General features: G+C 40.2%; 1 protein-coding gene across 17 annotated transcripts in view; it reads right to left on the bottom strand.

Moving 5' to 3' along the window:
- Nucleotides 1-24,319, bottom strand: part of LOC109567866 (ankyrin repeat domain-containing protein 26-like) — a 72,366-nt gene that overhangs the window by 5,331 nt on the left and 42,716 nt on the right. For 13 of the 17 annotated variants that reach the window (XM_070801961.1, XM_070801955.1, XM_070801956.1 and 10 more), the window contains 11 exons: nt 21,891-21,973; nt 18,552-18,700; nt 18,216-18,275; nt 16,944-17,105; nt 15,023-15,056; nt 14,609-14,744; nt 11,363-11,573; nt 10,474-10,657; nt 6,127-7,083; nt 4,353-4,520; nt 1,127-1,296 (listed from right to left, as the gene is read on the bottom strand). In XM_070801961.1, the coding sequence (XP_070658062.1) occupies nt 1,127-1,296; nt 4,353-4,520; nt 6,127-7,083; nt 10,474-10,657; nt 11,363-11,573; nt 14,609-14,744; nt 15,023-15,056; nt 16,944-17,105; nt 18,216-18,275; nt 18,552-18,700; nt 21,891-21,973 (2,314 nt within the window). The remainder of the gene's footprint in view (nt 1-1,126; nt 1,297-4,352; nt 4,521-6,126; nt 7,084-10,473; nt 10,658-11,362; nt 11,574-14,608; nt 14,745-15,022; nt 15,057-16,943; nt 17,106-18,215; nt 18,276-18,551; nt 18,701-21,890; nt 21,974-24,319) is intronic. The other 4 variants (XM_070801954.1, XM_070801959.1, XM_070801960.1 and 1 more) reach the window with 4 other exon arrangements.

Genomic DNA, 24,319 nt, shown 5'->3' with positions numbered 1-24,319 from the left:
ACAGAGCAGACCTCCTGTAAACAATAACAGTTGTAATCTTGCTCTAAAGAAGTACACATGTGTCTGGGGCTCCTCAAGTAACAAGGCACAGTTGGGAGAGGAGAGAAAGGGCATCCGAGAGAAAGGGAGGTGGCCTCACACGGACACCTGCTGCCTCTGGGACAAACCTGCCTCCAGGAAACAGTTCAGGGATGAAGAAACAGCCCATGCCACAAAGCCACATTCAAGTGCTTCCTTTCACCACCCTTGTATACATGTTTCACTCATGACCTCAGAGAAATTCAGCTTTTGGCTCTGAGGAATCACCTAGAGCCACAATCTCAAGGGAGGACGAGAAAGTCAAAGGCTAAGGCTGAAAAGAGCTAAAACAGCCCCAGGAACAATTACAAGTATCCCCTGCTTTTCCAAAGTTCACTTTATGTTACTTCACTTCTCCGAAGGGCCTATGTCAGTACCTGTTTTTGATGATCAAAAAAATAAAAAAATCTGAAGACAATTTCTGGTCTCATTTAAAAAGCCAAAACTCTAAACAGTGTTCAGTGTACGTTTTACAGTGAGAGGCATCGTGCTCCCCAAGCAGGGAGACTGGCCCCACTGAGCTCCTTCCCGGGAAGCCACACCCCACATCTCAGCATCAAGTCGCCACAGCCCTAAGCCCCATCTGGGAGCACCTGTGCTTCACTTGTGCATATTCATGTTATGTATCGACTAGCAGAATGTGTCCTCAGGTCCCTGCTTCTTTGCTTTATGCTGCTTTGGCTTTTGAAAGGCTTCCTAGGAGCGCTCTGCTTTCAGATAGTGGGGAAGCCTGGACTGGGCACTGCCGGTGGGATCTGCCCTTTCCATCCTCCACACCCCTCAGTCGGGTCACTACATTACTTTTAGCCACTTTGTGACTTACCCTGCCTCTAACCCATGTGTTCATTTCCCCTGTTTCATAAGCACGCCTGTGCACAGTGTGGGAAGCCTTGACACAGTGCTAACAGTCGGTCTTAGGGCGCCCCCTTAGCAGTGGCCATCTAGTTAACTTTCCCTTCCTACGAATCTCATGCCCCACTCTATAAAAATTACGCTTTAGAGACAAATCAATGAACTAAATTTCGTTTCTGTGATTCTGTGTTTTGACTTGTCTAGTTTATCTTCCAATAACTTTATAAGTTCACATTCTACTAGGTAGAGTTGCTTATATTTTTCCAACTCTGCTTTATTAGAATCTTCTTGCAAACTTTTCATTTTGGAGAGTTCAGATTCCAAGTCTTTAATTCTGACTTCCATCTGTTGAAATCCAGCTTGTGTCTAAGGCAAATTGAAAAAGATAACATTTTTAAAATAATCATTAACCTGGAAAATTACATTTATTCCCTTTAGTTTTGAGTCAGTGATTCAGAGAGCGATTTCAAAGGTGAAAAAAAAAGAGAGAGAGCGGAAGTTTAAAACAATTATTGTTAATGTGAAGTGAATTAAATCTGAATTATAAAATTAAAGTGGAATCACTGTTACAGTAGTACTTATATAATCTGATAATTCAAAGAATAAGAGGATCAACTTAAAATTTTAAAAATTGAACAAGATAATAATTCAAGAGGATGGTACCAGTTCTAAACCACAATATTTTCTTTTCTTCCTAATGGTCTTGTTTTTTACCAATTGGTCTTATAAGTAAAAGGATTCTCTAGTGAGAATCATTCTGAAAGGTCAATTTAGTGATAACTGTGATGGAAATTGAAATATTAAAAGGGAAAACAGGCGCCCCCCCTTCCTTCCAGAAATCTACAAAACTAACTGCTCTAAGGGAGGCAGAGGAAACACCTACGCTGCATACATCCAAAATGTACTGTGCAGGGAGAGTGAACTCAAGCACAGGACAGACCAACAAAGTAATCTGCAAAGCATGGTGACTTCTCTTAATTTCTCTACGAGATCCTGTCTCGCTCTTTCTTCACTCTCCTGTTGATATTGCTCTACTTGACCGTGTTCTATCATATTCACTTCTGTATGACTTCTGAGGGTCACTACTTCTTGCTCCAACTTCTTTCTCTCCTCTCCAGTTTTTTACATTTCTTTGCACTAGTTTCATAGATAATAACTCCTGTTGAAAAACTTGATTTTTTGCATCCAGGTACAGACCTTTTGAAGATGCAGTTTCCAGCTCTGCTGGAAAATCATCAGTCTTCAAGAATATAAAGATAGTGTTTGCTAGTGAAGAAAGTGGACTGAGCACAGCCTAACTCAAACCCAGGATGAAATAAATACGATGGTATCTGTACTGTAGAATGTAGGACCAGGGATTACTCAGAGAATCAAGAAATATGTTCTCACCACCAAGAGTCACAAAATATGTTCTTCACTGTCATCTTTGTCACACAACAATTGCACTTGGTTTTACACTCTTTTATTGTTCTACAATAATATTTTTCTATCTTTCCTCCATAAAATGACTACAAGTCACCTCTTAGTAGAATGTCTCTTACCCCTCCCCCCATCTTAATGTCCCAGGATTTTAAAGAAGTTTGAGGGATACTGTACTGTCATGCATTGGAGAAGGAAATGGCAACCCACTCCAGTGTTCTTGCCTGGAGAATCCCAGGGACGGTGGAGCCTGGTGGGCTGCCGTCTATGGGGTCGCACAGAGTCGGACACGACTGAAGTGACTTCGCAGGGCTAAGTTAATAAATCCCTTCCAAAAGAAGACTATGAGAATAAGACTCTAATTAATAAATCTTGTAAATATGGATTCTAATCCCATAAGCCTTTTTCTGAAGTACAAAGACGTTTTGCTAATTTGAATTGCATTCCAAACAGAATTATTTGCAAAGTTAAAGAAATCCCATTTCCTAACAGTTTACAGAGATGATCCACACATTTTTCTGAACAGCAACAACAAAAAATGCCTCATTCTTGTAATCCTTTGTTACTGTCCATTTATGCAAGACAAGTGCTGTGCACATCAATAAATATTCCCTGTTACACCAATGTATACTTAGCCAAGATTCCCCCTCATGGAAGAAATGTCAATAGTGTAAAATCAGGGGCTAAACTGTTCCTCAGAGCCTAGGTAACAAGCACTGATGTGAAAAGGCTCAAAGAGCTGGATAGTCAGGAAAGCTCCATGAAGGAGGAGAGACTGGGCGCCAGGTCTGAAATAATGAAGGACTACCTAAGAGGAAAAGAAACTGTAAAGACAGAAAGGACAGTCTGAGCAAGGGCCAAGAAAAGGTGAAATCAGCCAGCTAACTCTGAGGATAAGATCCAACCACAGGGAAATAAAAACATGTGCACACAGAATCATGGAAATCAGTGTCCACAACAGCATTATTCATAGACCCAAAGCGGAAACAACCCAAAGCTCCATCTAGTGATGATGGATACATGGCTTAGCTTACTGTGACAACCAACAGAAACAGAAGAACTGATACTTGTTATCACATGGATGAACTGTGAAAACATGACATCAAATGAGCAAAGATAATCCCAAAGGAGCATACTGCATGATTCCATTTATATAAAATACTGAGGACAGGCATGTCTAGAGAGACAGATATTAGACTGGGGGTTGCCTGGGGCTGAGGGAGATGGGAGGCCATGGGTGGCGGCTAAGGGATGCAGGGTTTCTTTTAGGGGGTGATGGAAATGCTCTAAAATTGACTGTAGTCACCGGTTACACCTCTCTAAGAGATACTGAACTACACATGTTGAGTGGGTGAATTCTATGATACGTCAATTATATCTCAATAGCTTTTAAAAAAATCCAGTCCAATGCAGGACCCAGATAATCTTCTTAATTCTCTAGTTGGGATGTACGTATTCTACACCATCTGAATACCTCCATGCTTTTACAATATACTTAAAATGAAAAGGAAAGAAGGCAATGCCTAAACTTCAACTGGCTTATATAATACCTTTTCTGCAGAAGTTATTCTGAAATCCACGAAATAAATATATACAGAACTCTATAGCCATTCACAAAAGGAAAGATGAGAAATGATAATATTCTGAACGTTCCATTAAGCTAATATTATCCTCTGATTTTAATCTGGCTTGCTTCATCATGGTAATACAGTTATCACTTAAAAAAGTATTGTTGCAAAGAAAAAAAAGGCTCTCAACTTGTGTGTATAATGAGGCACAATTCTCAACTTTCCTAAGGGTAAATAATACAAGAAAAAAACAATATAATGCAAATGGCAGGATGAACGTCTGAGTTTAAGAAACGAGTGCATTATAAAGATAATAAGAAAATTGTAGTAAGTTACTTGTAACAAAATTACAGAAGAAAGCTGACCATGAAAATGAGTGTCCTAAAACACTTTATCCTACATATTAACTGTTAACACGTTCAATTTCAAACATACCTGACTTGTGACTTGACGTGGTTGTAGTAGTTTACAATTGTTCTTCAAATCCTGTGCCTCAGCTTCTAACTTAGGACAATAACGTGACGTGAGCCTCAGTGAAGCCTCCGACACAGACTGCTTTTTTACAGCGTCATCCAGTTCTTGTTGAAGTTGTCTCACCACTGCCTAATAAGATGCTGTGTCACTGAGTTTATCAAATCACTTTACTATTATGTTATGTTAATAACAGATAACTCCAACATATGGACTTTGAAAACTATCGCCACAGACAGCAACTCACCTTCTTTTTCCTCCTCACTGAATCTAGTTACAGACACAGAAGGGGCCACCCTCCAGCCTTCCTGACGTTAAGTTACTCAAAGGATGCGGCCCCACTGTCCACGCCCTGCCCCTCCCAATAAATCTGCAGAGCGTCACTACCTCACGTCCAGAAAGAAATGAGCGTGTAGGTGGGACAAGTGGTGGAAAATTCCACACTGTGGAAACATTTTCCTTTTTTACTAGAAGCTTTGATTAACTTAGAGATCTTCACAGATTCCAACCAGTGCTCAGATCTTTCCAATAGATTCCTACCTCAGCAGAAAAATGGGGCCATTCCCTTGTTGCTTATCTCTTTTATACCTAGTAGGGTGTCTATGTTAATCCCAAACTCCTAATTTATCCCTCCTCCCCACCTTTGCCCTTGGCTAACCGTAAGGACCTACTGGAGAGCACAGGGAACTCTACTCAGTATTCTGTAGTCACCTACCTGGGAAAAGGAACTGAAAAAGAATGGATACGTGTATAACTGAATCAGTTTCCTGTACATCTGAAACTAACACAAAATTGTAAATCAACCATATTCCAATATAAAAGAAAAATGAAATTAAAAAAATGAGGTTGCTCCCATGGCCTTCAAGGAGCCTCGACAACTTGGCCTCCACCTGCCTCCAGACCGCAGCTCCTACAACCCTCTCCCTGACTCACTCCATTCCTGCTGCTCACGAATCCTGCCGTCCTTCATTTTTAGAGGACAAGCTTGTATTCAAATGATAGTAATTGATACTTAAAATGAGAATTATGAGCAAATTGTTTGTAAAAATATTAAGTAAATCATAAACAGCAGTGGGAAGATTAAATCAAGAATAGTTTTGCTAAAGTTCACCACCTGAGTCCCAGATTATGATTTAATGATAAGCAGATGCATTTGAAGAGTTGAGAGGCTTTAAGAACAAATGATTCAAGGCTAAAATGTTTCCCGTATTAACTCAAACTGACATGAATAAAAAATAAAATTGTACCAACAAATATAACAAAAAGCTATGAGAAGCTACTGAAGCCAAAGTACGGTATACAAAATATAGCCTCTGGGAAACCTGGAATTGACTATCAAGATAATCCAGGTAACTGAAGCTTCATTTCAAAATATTCATTTCAGGTTTGAGCATTTCATTTATCTGCTTCATCATGATACTGAAATGTGGTAACATAAAGATTAAAATTATTACCTTAATAAAGAGTAGATTACTAGTACCTGTCTACGTTAACAATTTAGAACTAAATCTCTTAGCATTTCACAAATGACACAATGTCCCTATTCAAAGTAAAGGATTTCTTCGGTCTAATTTTTATTTGCTGGATACAAGGTGTGCTTTTAGGCTGGTTTAGAGACCATAGATTCACAGCCTGTGTATTTTTTATATTCAACTAGATTCAACATTTAGCCAGAATCAAGAATCACTTTGAACTTTCTTTCAGGAAGTCTGAGATACTTCTCCTTCTGGATACTCACTTCTCCTTCTGCTTTCTCATTTTCGTACTGACACATTCTCTCTTTTAAATGATTACATTCCTTGACTAACTCCTTGTTTCGTTCCTCCAGCATCAGACCTTGTTTCTCACGTTCGGCCTGAAGTTTTCTCATGATCTGCTGAAACTGGTCTTGGATGCTAATGATCATCTTCTCTCTACTGTCGGCTCTGTTTCCCGCATCGTTCAGTTGCTGTCGGAGCAACATGTTTTCACTCTGGAGTTGATATAATCTCTCCTCTAAGGATTCCTGCTTTCCAAGGTATGTATTCACTTTGCCTTGTTGGTTCCGATACACGTGTTCAATTTCCTGCTTTTGACCCTCTGCTTGGTGTAGGTCTCTCTGGACATGTTCTAACATCAAAGTCTTTTCTCTAAGATCATCTCTCGTGTGATGCAGCTTGATTTTCAGCTTATTGAATTTACTTTCCACTGTAGATAGTTGCTGGGAAAGCATCTCGTTGTTATCTTTTAGATTAGCCACATCGGACTTCATTTTGTCCTGCAAGCATAACCACTCGTCTCTTGCTCTCCCAAAGGCAAGTTCCAGGTCTCTTTTTGAAGTCTGACCTTGATCATGATCGTGTAAGGCAGCAGCCAGTCTGGAACGGTAGGATTCCACTTCCGTTTCCAGTCTTTGTTTGCTTCCTTTTTCCTTCTCCAGCTTAGAGTTTAGCATTGCATTCTCAGCTGTCAGAGCATTAAGCTGGCCTGTATAGTGGGATACAGTCTTTGTTAACATTTCCTCATCCAGTTTTATTGTCTTTTGAAGGTCATCATTCTTTACTTTGAGAATTTCAATGTCCTCAAAATAGTTCTCTTCCTTTTCCCGGTGCTGATTTTTCAGCGCGTCTCTCTCCAGTCTTAGCATGGCAATTTCCTCCTGCAGCATGTGGTTTTTGCGCAACAGGTCTTTTGCTTTTTCACAACTATCAGAAACCTAAGTGAAACAAAGGAGATGTTTAGCTTGTACTCAGTGAAGTGACATTCCATGATTTCCTCTGAAATGAAAGACTAACTTGTATGTTTATACAATGAAAAGACTGCACCAAGTGTGTCTCCAACAGGAACAAATAAGGTTCAATACAATCCTCAGACTTTACACCAGCATAAATTCCCAAAGGTTCAAAAATTTAATGGAAGACAACGAATCCACGAAAGTCAAAAAGAAATCCCAAGAGACTTTTCAAGAAGCTCAGAACTGGAAAGGCTTCTCTCTGAACTACAACAAACCCAGAAGCCTTCAAATAAAAGATTCATAGACCTGATTACACTTAAAAATTGCATCTGACGTGGAATATTTATATAATGGAAAACTAGTAAGCCATAAAAAAGAATGGAATAATGCTATTTGCAGCAACAGGCATGGACCTAGACTTTATCACCCTAAGTGATGTAAGTCAGACAAAGCCAAGTATTATATCACACTGCTTATATGTAGACTCTAAAATGAACTTATTCACACAACAGAAAGAGACTCATAGACACAGAAACCAAACGTATGGTGACCACAGGGGAAAGTGGGGTAGGGGAAGGGATAAATTAGGATGTTGGGATTAGCATATACACACTAGTAGATATAAAATAACCAACAGAGACCTACTGTACAACATAAGGAACTACACTTAATATTCTGCAAGAAGAATCTGAAACGGAATATGTGTGTACGTGTGAGCGTGTGTGTGAGTGAGTGTGTATGTGTATTAGTCACTGAGTCATGTCTGACTCTTTGCAACCCCATAGACTATATAGCCTGCCAGGCTCCTCTGTCCATGGAATTTCTCAGGCAAGAATACTGGAGTCGGTAGCCATTTCCTTCTCCAGGCTGCTGCTGCTGCTGCTAAGTTGCTTCAGTTGTGTCCCACTCTGTGCGACCCCATAGACGTCAGCCCACCAGCCTGCCCCGTCCCTGGGATTCTCCAGGCAAGAACACTGGAGTGGGTTGCCATTTCCTTCTCCAATGCATGAAAGTGAAAAGTGAATGTGAAGTCGCTCAGTCGTGTCCGACTCTTAGTGACCCCCTGGACTGCAGCCTACCAGGCTCCTCCACCCATGGGATTTTCCAGGCAAGAGTATTGGAGTGGGGTGCCATTGCCTTCTCCATCTTCTCCAGGGGATCTTCCCAACCCAAGGATTGAACCCAGGTCTCCTGCATTGTAGGCAGATTCTTTACAATCTGAGCCAGCAGGGAAGCCCCATTTATATAATATACACGCACACATGTACATATATATCTGAATCACTGTGCTGTATACCTGAAACTAACAGAATATTATTAATCAACTATAATTCAATAAACAGCACCACTTGCTAGGTTTATAAACACTGCATCTGATACCTCCTATACATCTACTTCACAGTAAGAGCCTTAACTCTGTATAAATAGACTACATTTTGTACAAAAAGTTTTTCCTTGAGAATATGCTACCTTCTAACATTTTAATAGGGAATTACAAGAATTACACCTATTGACAACTGTATTAAGCACTTCTACAAACATTAATTAACTCATTAGCTATAATGATTCTGGAAAGGAAAAAGTTAAAAATACGAGTAAGCTGCAGCCTTTTCGCCAGGTCTTTGGACTCTACTAGTCTTCTTACATCAAACCACATGTTTCTAGTACAAACATATCAATACAAAATAAGCTTCCTATTTCATTCATGGTACATACACTAATGGTAAATAAGGTAAAATTTAGAAAGCTCTTAGAAAACTATGAGATTATTTGCTGCAGCAATAACTTTCATTATCTTTCCATAACGTCTAAAATAGTAAGACGGGGAAAATACAATAAAAACACTTAATAACTATCGCTAAATATATATTATGGCATATCTATCACTGTTTTCAAAAGTTCTTTGTACTGAAACAGGACACTCACAGAACAGAGTGCTCATTTTCTCACAAGCAGAAGAATGACACACAAAATGTGGTCTCTGAACTGCCTATAGTTTCCTCCTTACCATCAGGGAAGTGAGAAACTAACCTAATGATCAATCGAGGAAGTGAAATCATTACCAAAACCCAGAATATCTATTATTAGTAGCAAGAGTTTCCCCCCCACCCCCGCCTTGGTGTGTGTGGGGGGTTAGGGGAGCACTTTTATAAGTTGTTCTGAAGAAACAACTTTTTTAAAGTGTTCAAAAGTGCTTTTACAACTGATGTCACAGTTTTTACAAAATGAAAACCAGTACATGATGTGAAAAGGTCGTTGACAGGATATTAAAGAAATGACAGTGGAGCCAAGAACGGACTCTGATTCAGACACTGAAGGTGACGACGTGCGTGGAGTGACCGACACGCTCACTCCAGAGCAGAGGGACTTGGTTGGGTAGCACAGTCGATGGGGGAACACACACAGTCTTCCTTGCCTAAACCACAATCAGGGTCCTGGCTCCTCCGAGATAGTCACAAAGGATTTGAGATCAATTCCTATGGAAAATATTAAAGGCCTCTCCTTGGATAAGGCCATCCTATGTCACTACCTGACTGCTCTAGACAAATGGATTTGAATTACAAATACTACTTTCCCGAGCTCTTCCCGAGAGCTTTTCGTTGTGGGAGATCTGCTGCTAGGACCTCAGGGATGGGACCCAGGCCATGTTTGAGAGGGATATCAGGTGTGGGAGCAAATTCCTCTGCTCTGAGATGCCACTCGAGAACTCTGCAGAATGAAGGACAACCAACTTCAAGAGTGTCTGGTTTCTACCAACTGCTGGAAAAAAATTCCTGCACCTCTCGAGGCTGCCAGTTAACACCTGTCCTTGAGGACTCTGCTGTGAGGGAGAACCCAGCTGGGAAAGCTGGAGCCAGCTCTAAGCTGTTCACGGGGCAGGTGGCCTAGAGGGCTGACGGGCACAGAAGGAGGGGGTCCACGACCCTCAGCCACCTGCCAGATTGAAGGCCAGAGGCAACTTGATGTAAAATTAGGCACGATCGTCCCTAATGGTCCCTCAAGGCAGAAGGATCTGTTGCCCGAGGTGGGCTGAGAGCTTAACCTCCAGTTTCTACACCATTCTCAACCCTGTGGTTTCTCAGGATCTATTGTGTGAACTACTGACGTGACCTTTTCCTCCCTCTGCTCGAAAAAGTGCACCCAGCATGTCAGGATCATACAATTCTTATTTCTGGCCTTATTACTTTGGGAATTTTGAATTTCTTTTATTTTTAACAATTAACCTAAAATTTCCTATAACACTAAACAAAATGACACTAAATAAATGGTGCAACACTAAATGGTATTTTTTTTTTTTTAAAAGGGGATATTATAAATACTATTGATGAAATAGTGTTAGAAATTTGAAATTTTCACCAAAGATTACTCTACCTGATTCAGATTATTTCTCTCAGCCTTCAGTTTCACTTCTACTGCTCGGAAAGTGAGTTCTAGTTGCTGTTTCACTTCAACTTCTTTACTATATTCGTCTTCTTTTCTTCTTAAATGCTCCCTCATTTTTTCACATAACATATCGGCATTTCTTCTATTCTCTTCTTTTTGCTTTAAGGTGAATCTGCCAAATTTAAAGCTCTTCTTAGAAAATCATGAGATTATTCACTGCTGCAATAACTTTTGTTCCATCTTTACAATGTTTAAAATAGTAAATGTGGAGGGAATACAATGAAAAGCACTTAATAATGGTCACTGTTTTCAGACAGAGGGTTAAGAATAAAACTGCATACAACTGTTTTCATTTTCTCTTGAGAAAAATGGCTACTTTATACATCTGCAGGTGGGAATGTAAAGTAATATAAACTTTGCCAAGAATAGTTTATAAATATAGATCACAGACCTTTTTTAAGTTCTCATACTTTAACCAAATAATATGATATTATTAAAGATAATGTATTCAAAATAATTAGAAAGGTAGAAATGAATTTACAGAAAAGGTGTTCCTTGCAGTATTAAATAGAATACAGAACAGTGAAAAACAACTGAAAGTTAACTTGGTAAATATTTAATGGGGTTTCCTTATGGTGGACTTCTGTATGGTCATGAAAATGATGATTTGGAAAAACATACATTAAGTTATTAGAAGCATTCACTGTTAAGAACCTGCCATATTATTTCCAAGAATTTCACACTCCACAATACTAGTGACACTTTCTCCCCTGTAAAATCCTAGAGGATAAGTTAGTCCTTATAACACGTCTACGTCTCTGCAGTATTAAAGGAAACAACAGTTCACGTATTTCTTTAAAAGCGAGATGTACAGTACCTCAAGCTGCCGAGCTCTCGTTCCCACTCCACTTTCTGATGCTCTAACTGTGACTTTACTTCTTTGGTTTCTGACAGCTCTTTCTGTAGCCCACGAACCTTACTTTTCATTCTGTAAAATTCTCTAAGTAGTTCACAATGGCTTCTTTGAAAACCTACTAATCTTTCATGTGAAAGAATTGTATCTTGAATTTTCAACAAGCTAACAGAATCTGCATGATGAAGAAAACAAAGATAGAAACAAAAAAAAATTATGTGAGTAATTTTTGAGTATAAAGGACTGTGCCTTTCACGTTCACTCATCCACGCACTGAACAAGTATTAAGTGTCTATAATTGGAAGACATTATTCTAAGCTCTGCAGATAAAACAGATGTCCCTGGGTCTTGTTTAGCTTGAAGTCTAGTAGAAGAGAAAGACAAATAAAATAATTATGAACTCAGATAGATACTCTAAGAAAAGAGAGTTCTATGATCACATAACAGAACTTGAGATAGATTGGGTCCAGGAAAGATTTCCCTGGGGAAGAGCTGTCACACTGAGAAATGAAGGATGAGCAGGAAGTAGTAAGTAGAGTAGGAAGAACAACCCTGTAGACAGTCTCCAGCTGCCATATGTTTTTAACCAAGACAGAGTGAACAGCTACTGATTTACCTTCCTGAGTGGAGCGAGCAAAAACAACGCTGACAAAATACATTAAACAATGATTTCATGACAAAGGACTTCAGGGAGTGAAGGACAATGATCCCGGAAACACACCAGGTTAGCCTAAGGAACGCCCCAGCTCACCGCCTGGAGAGAATTTCCAGGGCCCAACATGGGGAGAAGGAACAGAAGCTGAGTCAGCCAGACTCCCTGACAGGAGGTGATGAAGCTGACAGTCTGGTGAAACCAAAGTGGGCAGAAATGACAGCTCAGAACCGCAGAGAGGAGAGAGTGGGACAGAGAGAAAAAGGACCCTGGAGATCTGAGGAGGAGCCCCTCGGGTATTCAGCAGAGAAACAAACAGCGCCCATCTGGGAGAACCACCTGAGACCAGGGAGAAACCATCTGAAAAGACCATAGGAACCTGTGACTGGTGCTCACTCAGTCCCAGGAATTCTATCTATTCTCATGAGCCAGGCTGGAAAAACTCCTAGGTACCAGCAGAATGAACAGGGTAGTCAGCAAGGTCTGGCCTCCAAGGCAGGAAATAATCAGCCCTAGCCTCAGGCCCCCTCTGGATGCACCTAACACATCCATGAGAAGCAAGAGCACAGAAGGAAAACTTTCAACATTTGGAAACTAAATCACACTGACCTAAATAACCCTTGGATCAAAGAGGTAATGAAAAGAAGAATTACAAAGTATTTTGAACTGAAGGAAAACGAAAACATTAAGACCAGCAGACATTTTAGGAAACTGACACGCTGATTCTAAAATTCATGTAGAAAGAAGGGTAAAAAATAAAACCACCGCCTTGCCGTGTGAGAAGGCACCAGTGAAGGCTGATGCAGTAAAAGCTATAGGAACTGAGGCCTGGAGTCACGACTGCTGTGAACTCTGGGGCATGGACTTCACTGGCTCTACGTGTAATGTCATGCCCGCCCCAACAGGAACGAGGGGGCCACGTGCCACCACGGCCACCGCAGAGACTGGTGTGGCTCAGAAAAAAAGGGGCAGAGTCACTTCTAGGAGAAATAACGCAAGAGTATTTATTTAGAGAGACGGAGCGTCCTCGTCACTTGGTCATGCTGGAGAGCCACCCGAGTTTGAACAGCGAGGGTGCGGCCGAGTCTTCCTCGTCAGCGACCAGCTGCCTGAACAGGGAGCCGGCCTGCCTGGGGTCGTCTGCTCGGGAGAGCGCCGGCGGGGCCGCCTGCCGCTGTGTGGAGAGGAAAGTGCCTTAGAGTCCACCCAGACCCCCGGCCACCCGCCCCCCACTCTGCTCGGGGGTCCACGCGGCGTGCACACGGCGGGTCTGAGCAGCACGGCCAGCTCCCGGAGGGCACTGCTTAGTCCAGATGGAAGAGGACACGCGGCAGACTGAGGGGCTGTGGCGGGACAGCCGACACCGGGAGCGAGGACTGCAGGAAGAGGAGCGTGTGCCTCCTCCCCGTGGCGTGTTCCCCTCGGGGGCAGAGCTGAACGGTCAGCTACCGGAAGGAAAGTGGACACCTGTGGGGAAAGCTAAGAGCACAGGTCTCCGCTCAGGAGCGGGAGGCTTGTGCACAAACTTTCCCCCCCTCACACCTTACTCCCATCTCCCAAGTTTTAAAACCTGCTGTTGATTGAGGATTTTGGACCTGACTGGGTTTGATGGCAGGGAATGTGGAAAGGAGACATCGCAAGTACTTTTATCCAACCAGAGAGCAAACAAGGACCACATGCTGGAAGGAAGGGAGCTCTGTGAGCTCTCAGACACACGTGTACACAACACACTTCAGAGACCCCCGGAGGACTCCCACAGCTATCCTAGCAGATGGCAGCTTACGTACGAGACAAGGTCTATCAACAAGAACGGGTGAAACTCGAGGAAACAGACTCCCTACCCGCCTGAGAGAAACTAGAGAGGAAACCATCGCTGAAACAGAGCAGTTTTTTTTTTTCCCAAACAAGTACAGTCGTAGTGCTGGGTTAGCAGTTAACTCTTCTACCCTCTTAATCTTAAACACAAGCTGTATGTAATCTCGGTCTGTCCTGCACATTTTCTACAGCCTTGGCAGCCTGAGAGTCATTTCTACCCTGAGGCTACTTGATAGTGTCAGTGGGCATCTTTTAAAACCTCTCTTAGCTCAAACTAAAAAAAAAATAAAAAATAAAAATAAAACCAGATGAAACTAGACAGTTGTGGCCTTTAACTACGCAGCAAAGAGAAGCAACACTTGGGTTACATGATGAGATCTGAATTTTTAAAAATAGTTAATAATTAAAGTTGCTCTGCAGACCAAGGTTCCTCAAGGTGGAGTGGCAGGGAAAGAAGTTCTGAGATTATTTCAGTTATTCTAGGAGGAAAACGATGCTAACATGACCTTGGGTGAAGGCACAGGAAAGAAGAGTCAACAGAAGGTACAGTGAGTGAGAATGATCACAGGCCTGTGGCGCAGAGTATCCACTCACGTTCATGTTCTTTTAATACAGAACCTACTTCTGAGATGCACAGCACTGTAACACATCCCTGGCTCTAGAGCAGTACTGGATAAGATGCGCATATATCACTACTCTGTACACAAAGAGGCTTTCTGTTAATATTTACACTGCGGTCCTACCTTTATGCCCCAAGCCAAGTGGTTCTACTTGCAACATGGAATTTGTAGAGTAACGCACGTCGTCATCCTCAGAAACAGTCTCAGAAGACTGAGTTAAGTCATCCAAGTGGTTCACATAATTAATTTGTTCTCTGACCTACACATAAACAATATTGTCTCACAATGTCCTTAAAATATGTATAAAATATATTAAGTGTACAGAGGTGATAACTCTCTTTATCAAAGCAAAAACAGACACTTCTTAAAAGAACAGATTTTTATCAAAAGGATAACTTTATCAGTTTCTAAATGATGTGTTCAAAGTAAAGTTCTCTACAACAAAGGAAGATTTTCTATTTTGCCACTATTCCTTTTACAAAGTACTTTTTACTAGGATAATATTTTTTAAAGTTCATTTTTTTTTTTTCACTATACCTTCTTCTTGTCATATGGTGTTTTTCTCGCAGGCCTAAAAAAACAAATGATTCTTTTCAGGCTAATAGTAAATACTCAAAAATACAAACAATACCTAAACTTTTCTTTTTTAGATAAACTCTGCATTGGTAAGTAATTTTCTATAAAAGAATGCAACAATCAGTAAGAGGAGCATTAAAGGACAAAGAAAATATATCAGTAATATTAATAAAGCATTAAATTTAGATCCAAGGCAAAGGAAAAACATAACGTTACTTGTGTTATGTGATAGAAAGCAGCATACCAGGGTTTTTGCACCTGTCATTTTCAACAAGAACTAATTTTTATGGCACTAAAACCTATCTGGGAGATAGTCCTTAAGTCCTTCTAAGAAAGAAACCCATTTTGAATAACCATGATATTAGCTTTGCGAGGACTTCCTAGGCAACTGCTATGCATTATTATAAGCACTTGACATGTCTTAAAGGCATTTTCATCCTCACAGTCATTCTGGGAGATAGGTATAAGAAGAAATGGAGCACAGAAAGGCTGAGGAACTCGCCCAAGCCCACACAGCACATCACCACAGACCCAGAATTCAAACCCAGGACATCTGGCTTCAAAACTGCTCTTCCAAAATATGCTGAGAAAGTAATATTGAAAAGTCTTCTTAAGTAACATGATGGCGAATGAATCCATAGCATTATTCCATGTCTAGCTATAACTACAAATAATAATTTCTGAATCTTAAAATGTATTTCTCAAAAAATAAAAAAACCAGATGTAGGCAAGTCTGGAAATCTACTTTCAATAAAGATTTGTTTTTCGTAAAGGAATTCATCAATAGGCATCCATTCAACCATTCTGCTGTTTCTTCATGCATCTGACATCCACTTATCGAGCACACAATATGTGTTAATGACACTCTTAATACAGGAAGCATGGTTTTTGTCATTTAGATCTTTATCATCCAAAAGGAATCATCTGTGAAAGATTGTTAATATTTTTTTCTATTTTATATAAACAAAATCTTCCCCTTTTCTCTGCAATCTATAAACAACTATGAAGTTAATATGATGTGAAGTTTCAGAGTACCTTACAAAATCATAGCTACTCACAAAGCTACTATCAACTAGAATCATCAAGGAATTATCAAATCCTATTCAGGATAGCCTAAGTGTTTGTAAATTCACAATTATGGAATTTTTGAAAATCTACGTGTGATCGAATTAACTTAAGTAGTCATCTGCATATTCAATTATATAGGAATATTACACTTCAGAACCAATGAACAAGCCTTTACCATAAAACTATATATGAGCAGAAGTATTATGTGCCATTAGTTTATTGTAATAGCTTAAACGGAGAAGGCAATGGCACCCCATTCCAGTACTCTTGCCTGGAAAATCCCATGGACGGAGGGGCCTGGTGGGCTGCCGTCTATGGGGTTGCACAGAGTCGGACACGACTGAAGTGACTTAGCAGCAATAGTTTAAAGATAATGTCATGCAATCAATAAGCTTTCCAATATTGGAAATGCAAACAAGATTAAATAAACACATCCTTCGCTGGCTCATTTCCAACAGCATACACACTCTAAAAGCTCCCTTCTTAACCTAAAACAAGAAACACCTTTGAACTCCACATTCCTCTTCAATTACCATCCAGTTCTTCATGGCCTGTCCCAATAATATTCCCTACGGAGCTGTTTACTGTATTCACTGCAGTTCAGCTTCCAAGGGGACTCTTCACTGGAACAACTTCCAGCCAAAGTCACTGGTCCTCACTTTAACCTTTCAGCAACTTTCAACTATAGTTCATCCACTAGAGTTGAGGAATGCCTTGTCTTGGCCTGTGCAGTGTATTATGCTGCTCTATTTCCAGAAGAAGTACTCAGGGCTAATATTACTTATCCTACAAACAAAGAATTTGTAGAATGTACCTGTCATCATCCTGATTCACTTTGTTTTCATCATTCACGTGCAGCAGACCACCAGTCAGTGAATCGGGCTTTTCAAATATCGGTGCAATGACACAGCCTTCTGGTGTCCGTTTGGCGTTGTTCTTTTTCTTTACTTCCTTCCTGTGCACACCAGGGTAGCTACTTTTAAAAAATTCACAAAAAAAGCCAATGTTTTCTAATAATTCAATTGATAAAGAATAAAAAACAAATTCTTGTAAAATTCCAACTCTTGCCCATCTTAAGTCATTGATTAACTCTCAAAACAGTTATGAAGTACCAAACATATGCAAGAAAACAAATTCTTCCTTCAAACACAGATATACAGTTATGATACAATATGATATGTAAGAGTTGACATATGAAAGTCATAAGTGTAATAAGGAAAGATTTATAGGAGAAGTGAAGACAGGAGGTCATGAGAAAGAGAAAAGGGAGAAAACCATTCTACTTGGAGATTCGAATGTGAGCACAAACATCAGCATGTGGCATCTAGGTTGTTTCCTAGGAACCTGGAAGGAAAAGTACAAAATATATGGAAGAAAGTAGAGAGATGCATCTGGAAGAAGCTCAAGGGCTACACTGAAAACCTGGAGTCCACTGCCTAAACACAATGACTCTTAGATGTGGGAGTCATAATTAGATTTACACTATATTTTTTGTGTTGCTTCTAAATATAATCATGGTGACTTTAGGGATTTTCCTGGTGGTCTAGTGCTTCAGAGTCCACCTGCCAATACAGGGGGCACCGGTTCAATTCCTTGTCAGGGGAGATCCCACACACCACGGGGCAACGAAACCCATGCTGCACGACTACTGAAGCCAGCACCCTAGAGCCCACGCTCAGCATCAAGAGAAGCCACCACACTGAGAAGCCCAAGCACTGCAGCAGCAAAGACCCAGCGCAGCCAAAAATAAACTAAAAAGAGAATTCACAGAAAAAAGCCATACTTAATTTAGATAATATTTTAAATGACATGAGGTACATGTACCATGAGAGAAGAAATCAAGGAAATATTTGGCCAGAGTGGGGGGAGTTTACTTTTAAACCACCCACATGATGGGGTGACAAGAGCATCATGGCTGAAAAACAGGTGCCTCATCGGCTCTCCCGCCACCAACAGCAATCTGGCTCCATCCATGGACATACTCAAAGTGCTAGGAGAACAAAACTGCCAACCAAGAGTACTCTATCCAGAAAAGGTGTCTTTCAGAAATGAAGGAGAAATAAAAACTGTCCCAGACAAAGCAAACCTGAGGGAGTTCATCACCACTAGTCCCGCCTCATGAGAAACGCTGAAGGAAGTCCTCAGACTGAAATGAAAGGATGCTCATTAGTGACATAAATTTAACTTTACAACACACTGGTTAAGGCAAGTATGCAGTCAACTCCAGAATACTCTAATACTGTAACACGGTGGTATGTTAACAAAGGAACTCTAGTATTGAGGCTAAAGGACAAGAGTATTCAAAATAACTATATCCCTAGTGAAATATAAAATGTGTAAATCACAAACATTAGTTCAAGTTAGAAATTATTTTATAGGAAAATAACAAATGATCTGATGTGAAATATTGATACAGGATTACCTATCAAAATCTTCATTCTCCGCAGCAGGAAACTCCTGGCTGCTGTTTCTTCCACTCTTTCTCTGCTGAATCAATCCACTCTCAGCAGCAGCATCACATTCGTTGTCTGATACTTCCACTTCACTACTTTTGTGCTTCTTTTCTTGAACCTTTAGTGAAAGTTTGACACTAAGAATAATTGCTACTTCTTTATTATAAAGATCTTTGTTTTCAATTTTATTATTTGCTTCAGCGTTTGCCCTGAATTTAAGTGATAAAAACATTTTTGTGCTTATTTTACCACTTACAAGTCACTGAAATTTTTGTAAAATCTGCTCCTTTCTGTTTGAGGAAAAGAAACAAAATTCCCCAAATTTCAAAAATGGCTTTCTTCATAAGATGCAATTATTCACATTCAGTCTTCCCCATCTGACTGGCAGAGACAGAGAAATAAAAAGACAAAGACACAAAATCTGTCCTCTTCAGTCTTTACCACCTGGATTTTCCATTAAACAGCCAGATGTAGAGGATGTGACACCTTAGTGCCTCAGAGACAGAAAGGAAACATTCTTCTTTCTGCACTAAAGCTATTCTTTTCCCTCTGCCTTTTACAATTCTTTTTTTCACCTGGATCCCGGAGATAGCAAAAAAGTGATGGTGTTCACTAAAATATATGAGAAAAAGTTTACCTAAGTTTACCAAAACACAAGGAGCAGAATGAAACTGAGGAGTTGTTAGTGTGGAATTCTGGAATGTAAGTAATGCTTCCCAATTCCACATGCAATAACTGTCAAACCTTACAGCTAGAGGGTATAGAAATAATTGCATACTGTTGCCCCACTATTTACCAAAAACAGCAATAAAATTCAAAAAAGTTCAAGGTTTTGTTTGAAGCCCCTAAAGTGGCTTTCCCTAGCATTTTATGGCACCAAAAGAAATGATACAATTCTGTAACCTTGAATGTGATAAATTACCAGATGAATTCATCAGATTAATCAGATAAGTTAAAAGTGTGACTTTGGTAGAGTATTTTTAAATGCCTTAGTTGGGGATATGGAGAAGGCAATGGCAACCCACTCCAGTACTCTTGCCTGGAAAATCACATGGGCGGAGGAGCCTGGTAGGCTGCAGTCCATGGGGTCGCAAAGAGTCAGACACGACCGAGCAACTTCACTTTCACTTTTCACTTTTGTGCTTTGGAGAAGGAAATGGCAACCCACTCCAGTGTTCTTGCCTGGAGAATCCCAGGGACGGCAGAGCCTGGTGGGCTGCCGTCTATGGGGTCACACAGAGTCGGACACGACTGAAGTGATGCAGCAGCAGTTGGGGATAGGGTTCATCTCCTTTTTTTTTTTTTTTTTACCGGAAAATACATAGAGGTTTTTATTTTTTTTCCCCTTGTCTATTGTTCAAATTCAGTTAAAGCACCTCTTACACAAAAGAGCAAACAAACAATTTTAAAAACCTATTACTGAAGAAAGAAAAATCTCTCAGCGTCTCAAAACTCAGTTTTCTCCTTTGGAGATAAAGACAATATTTTTTCTTTTTTGCTGTGGTTTTATACTACCTATGGTCTTCCCTGGTGGCTCAAATATGAAAGAATCCACCTTCAATGCGGGAGATGTGGGTTGGAAAGATCCCCTGGAGAAGGGAACAGCTACCCACTCTGGTATACCAAGGACAGAGGAACCTGGCAGGCTACAGTCCAAGGGCTCGCCAAGAGTCAGACACGACTGAGCAACTTTCACACACACACACACACACACCCTATGTGACAAAATCACACATGTCAAAACTTACTACATTTTAGTAAAAAACTTAATGGAAAGGTCTGTCCCAAAATAAACATCTGAGAGTGGTGATTAAAGCCTATGTGGGAGCACATGTATTTGTTATTGAAAAGATCCTGAAGCAGCCATGCTGGGAATCTAAGAGCCCAGTGACTGTGGAAAGCAGAGAAGATCACACACATTCAACCACAATGAAGAGATTAGAGGGAACACGTGTTTATGTCCCTTCTCTCAGTCACTGCTTTCTTCCCATTCTATGGAAATACAACATATTTAATCTGACAGAGTTAAAGGAAAAAAAAACAAAAACTGCAAAACCCTAGCTGATAATACTTCTTAAGCAATTTCCCTGGTGCTTATTCAGGCTCAGAAGATCATGTGGTACATAGCTAAATGAGTTTCCCAGTCCACATGAAAGACTGACAGAGACAGAATTAGATATTAGATTGATTGAAGGACAAAAGCCATGAAAATTGTTTCCTGCATTCCTATTATTGTGATGGCAGACAATCTATTTCTACACAATTACCTATTTAGATGACCCCACTTTATTCATAAGTGGAAAATCAAACAGACCAGATCATTGAGAAAGAGAAAAACCAAAGCAAGAGCAAAGGAACCTCTACCTCTTTTGAAAGTTGAATTTTCTTTTTCCAAAGCCAGCAACTCTACTTGTAACATGTCTATTTCATTCTTAAATCTCTGCATATCCTTCTGGAATTCTTCATTTACATACACTTTGGATGCTCTGTGACTTTTCGGTGAAGAATTCCCATTTTCTAAGTCGAGTTCCATGCTTTTATCCTTACTAGCACTACAATTATCCGCATGCAGTGGCTTCTGGAACCAGTCCTGTATTGGTTTGCTTTTCTGATCAGTATTTGTAACAACAGCGGGAGTACTGTGACTTTTTATTTGAATAATGTGTTTCATCTTCCCGGAGCGGACAAGCCACAGACTAGACTGATGTGTCTGTCGGATGTCTAATTTCCAATTAGTAGGATTTTGCCTCATATTTTGTGACATTTGCATATCAAACTCTTCTTCTTCTTTCACTTCAAATGTAACTACTGGGTCTGCTCCATTTTTATTTTCTGTATCATTATAAAAACTCTCCTCAATTTTGATAAACACGTGTTCAATGTCTAGTTGATCATTTTCAACGTCTATTTTATTTTCAGTGAAACAAAGCTTTGAAGATGACCGACAAGCATATCCCAGGGACCCAGAGTTTACAGACAATGCAAAAAGTTTTCAAGACTGGGTTCTTTTTGTTCAGGAAATGCTGGGAATACTAGAGACATAGATACTCCAAATGCATCTTTTCCCTCACAATCAAGTATATTATTTGTCATATTAGGAGATATTTCCTTTTTGTTTACTCCTTTTTTAGGGTTATCACGTAGTGAATCTTCCTCAGGACAAATGGTAATTTTGTATTTCACCAAACTTCTGCTTTAACTCATTTGTGATGGGTTTTAACTTATCTTTCCATTCTAATTTGCCTTGTTTGATACACATTTTCTCATACAGTATTAAACCAGAAATTGAAATTTACAGTTTTACATACCTGTGAATGGTTATTTTCATCTCCATCAGGTTTTTCCTGTGCTTCCTCTGATATCATTTCCAAGTCTAGTTCTGCTGACAAATCTGTATGTTTAGTTAAAATTACTTAGAATGTTTAGATAAAAGACATAATCTTCATTTAAAACGTAGATCTAAAACATTGTATCAAATGACAGATTAAGTCAATCTTAATCTTCAACTGAATATCTACTTCTTTAAGAAATACTTCCAACGATCTAAAAATTTTAACCAAATCCTTTGGGAAATGCCAGATGTCACCAGGTTACAGGCACACATACAGCTCAAAGATTCAGTCACAGATTCATCCAAACATCAGTGAACAAAACAATCAGAAACCAAACAAAAATTCAAAATACAGGACAGACATATAAAGTCACAATACATTCTCTTCCCTACTTCATAACAATACCTTTTTAACAACATGCCAAGCTTCGACTGCAACATTACTCATGGTTTACAAAATTCCTCTTACTTTTTATGCTTTTGTCAGTTTCTTAATCTGAAATGCTTCCCTGTACTCTTTTGACAAGTTACTTTTCCTCTTTTAAGACTCAACCTGCTTTGTGAAATTGTCTTTGATTACAGCTATCTTTCCCCAGATAAAAGGTATCTCTTTCCTTGTAGCTACCTTAGTACTTTAAAGATTTTTCTAGTGTATCTTTCTAGATTTTCCTAGTGATAGACACACATCTGAACTGTAAATTATTTCTTCACATGTCAATCCTCTTGGCTCCTAAACTGCAGAGGACAAGCTCTTAAAAATCACCTTGGTATATACAGCCAACGGGAATTTGCTGTACAGCTCAGGAAACTCAAACAGGGGCTCTTACCAATCTAGAGGGCTGGGATGGGGAGGGAGATGGGAGGGAGGTTCAAAATGGAGGGGATATATGTATACCTATGGCTGATTCATGATGATGTTTGACAGAAAACAACAAAATTCTGTAAAGCAATTATCCTCCAATAAGGAGGGAGAGGGTGGGATGATTTGGGAGAATGGCATTGCAACATGTATAATATCATATATGAAACGAGTCGCCAGTCCAGGTTCGATGCACGATGCTGGATGCTTGGGGCTGGTGCACTGGGATGACCCAGAAGGATGGTACGGGGAGGGAGGAGGGAAGAGGGGTCAGGATGGGGAACACGTGTATACCTGTGGCGGATTCATGTTGATATATGGCAAAACCAATGCAATATTTTAAAGTTAAAAAATAAAATTAAAAAAAAAGAAATAAAATTTTAAAAATCACCTTGGTATAAATAGTCTTTATTTCTTTTATTCAATAATTATTTCTCAGGTTTCTGCTCAGTACTAGATACCACAGTTTAAAGAAAAATGTAGATAAAAGGTGTCAGGGATGGCTCTTCTGGAGATGATGTCTGAGCAGAGACTTCAAGGGAACAGAGGGCAGGAAAGGGAGAGCACTTAAGGGTGCAGCAAGACGGGGACAGAAGCACACGCACGACAGGGTAGATATTGTCAAAGTACAGGGACAGGGACTACCGGAGATCGTGGCATCTGGCCCCACCACTTCATGGCAAAGAGATGGGGAAACAATGGGAATGGTGACAGACTTTATTTTTGGGGGGCTCGTAAATCAATGCAGATGGTGACTGCAGCCATAAAATTAAAAGACACTTTCTCCTTGGAAGAAAAGATATGACAAACATTGACAACATATTAAAAAGCAGACACATTACTTTGCTGACAAAGGTTTGTCTAGTCAAAGCTGTGGTTTTTCCAGTAGTCATGTATGAATGTGAGAGTTGGACCATAAAGAAGACTGAATGCCAAAGACCTGATGCTTTTCAACTGTGGTGTTGGAGAAGACCTTGAGAGTCCCTTGGACTGCAAGGAGATCCAACCAGTCAATCCTAAAGGAAATCAGTTCTGAATATTCATTGGAAGGACTGACGCTGACACTAAAGCTCCACTACTTTGGCCACCTGATGTGAAGAGCTGACTCACTGGAAAAGACCCTGATGCTGGGAAAGACTGAAGTCAGGAGGAGAAGGGGATGACAGAGGATGAGATGGTTGGATGGCATCACCGACTCCATAAACACGAGTTTGAGCAAGCTCCGGGAGATGGTGAAGGACAGGGAAGCCTGGTGTGCTGCAGTCCATGGGGTCACAGAGAGTCAGACATGACTGAGCAACTGTACAACAACAACAGGAACAGGTGAGGGGGACATCAACAGCAGTTCAGAATTCCAGGGCAAAGGACAGAAAGAGAGAGAGATGGAGAGTCAGGCAGAAGTCAGGTTATGAAAGCATCAGTGGCGCTTTCAGAGGTCTAGACATTAATGTGCTTTAGAGTGCTTCATGGTCACGTGTGCTTTTGAGATTGGTGACTAAACGCTGACGGAGGGATGAAACTGAAGAGCACGCAAATAAAACGAGGAA

The sequence above is a fragment of the Bos indicus genome, chromosome 13 (genome assembly GCF_029378745.1).
Source record: "Bos indicus isolate NIAB-ARS_2022 breed Sahiwal x Tharparkar chromosome 13, NIAB-ARS_B.indTharparkar_mat_pri_1.0, whole genome shotgun sequence".
Classification (NCBI taxonomy): domain Eukaryota; kingdom Metazoa; phylum Chordata; class Mammalia; order Artiodactyla; family Bovidae; genus Bos; species Bos indicus.
This window is presented reverse-complemented; position numbering and strand designations above follow the sequence as displayed.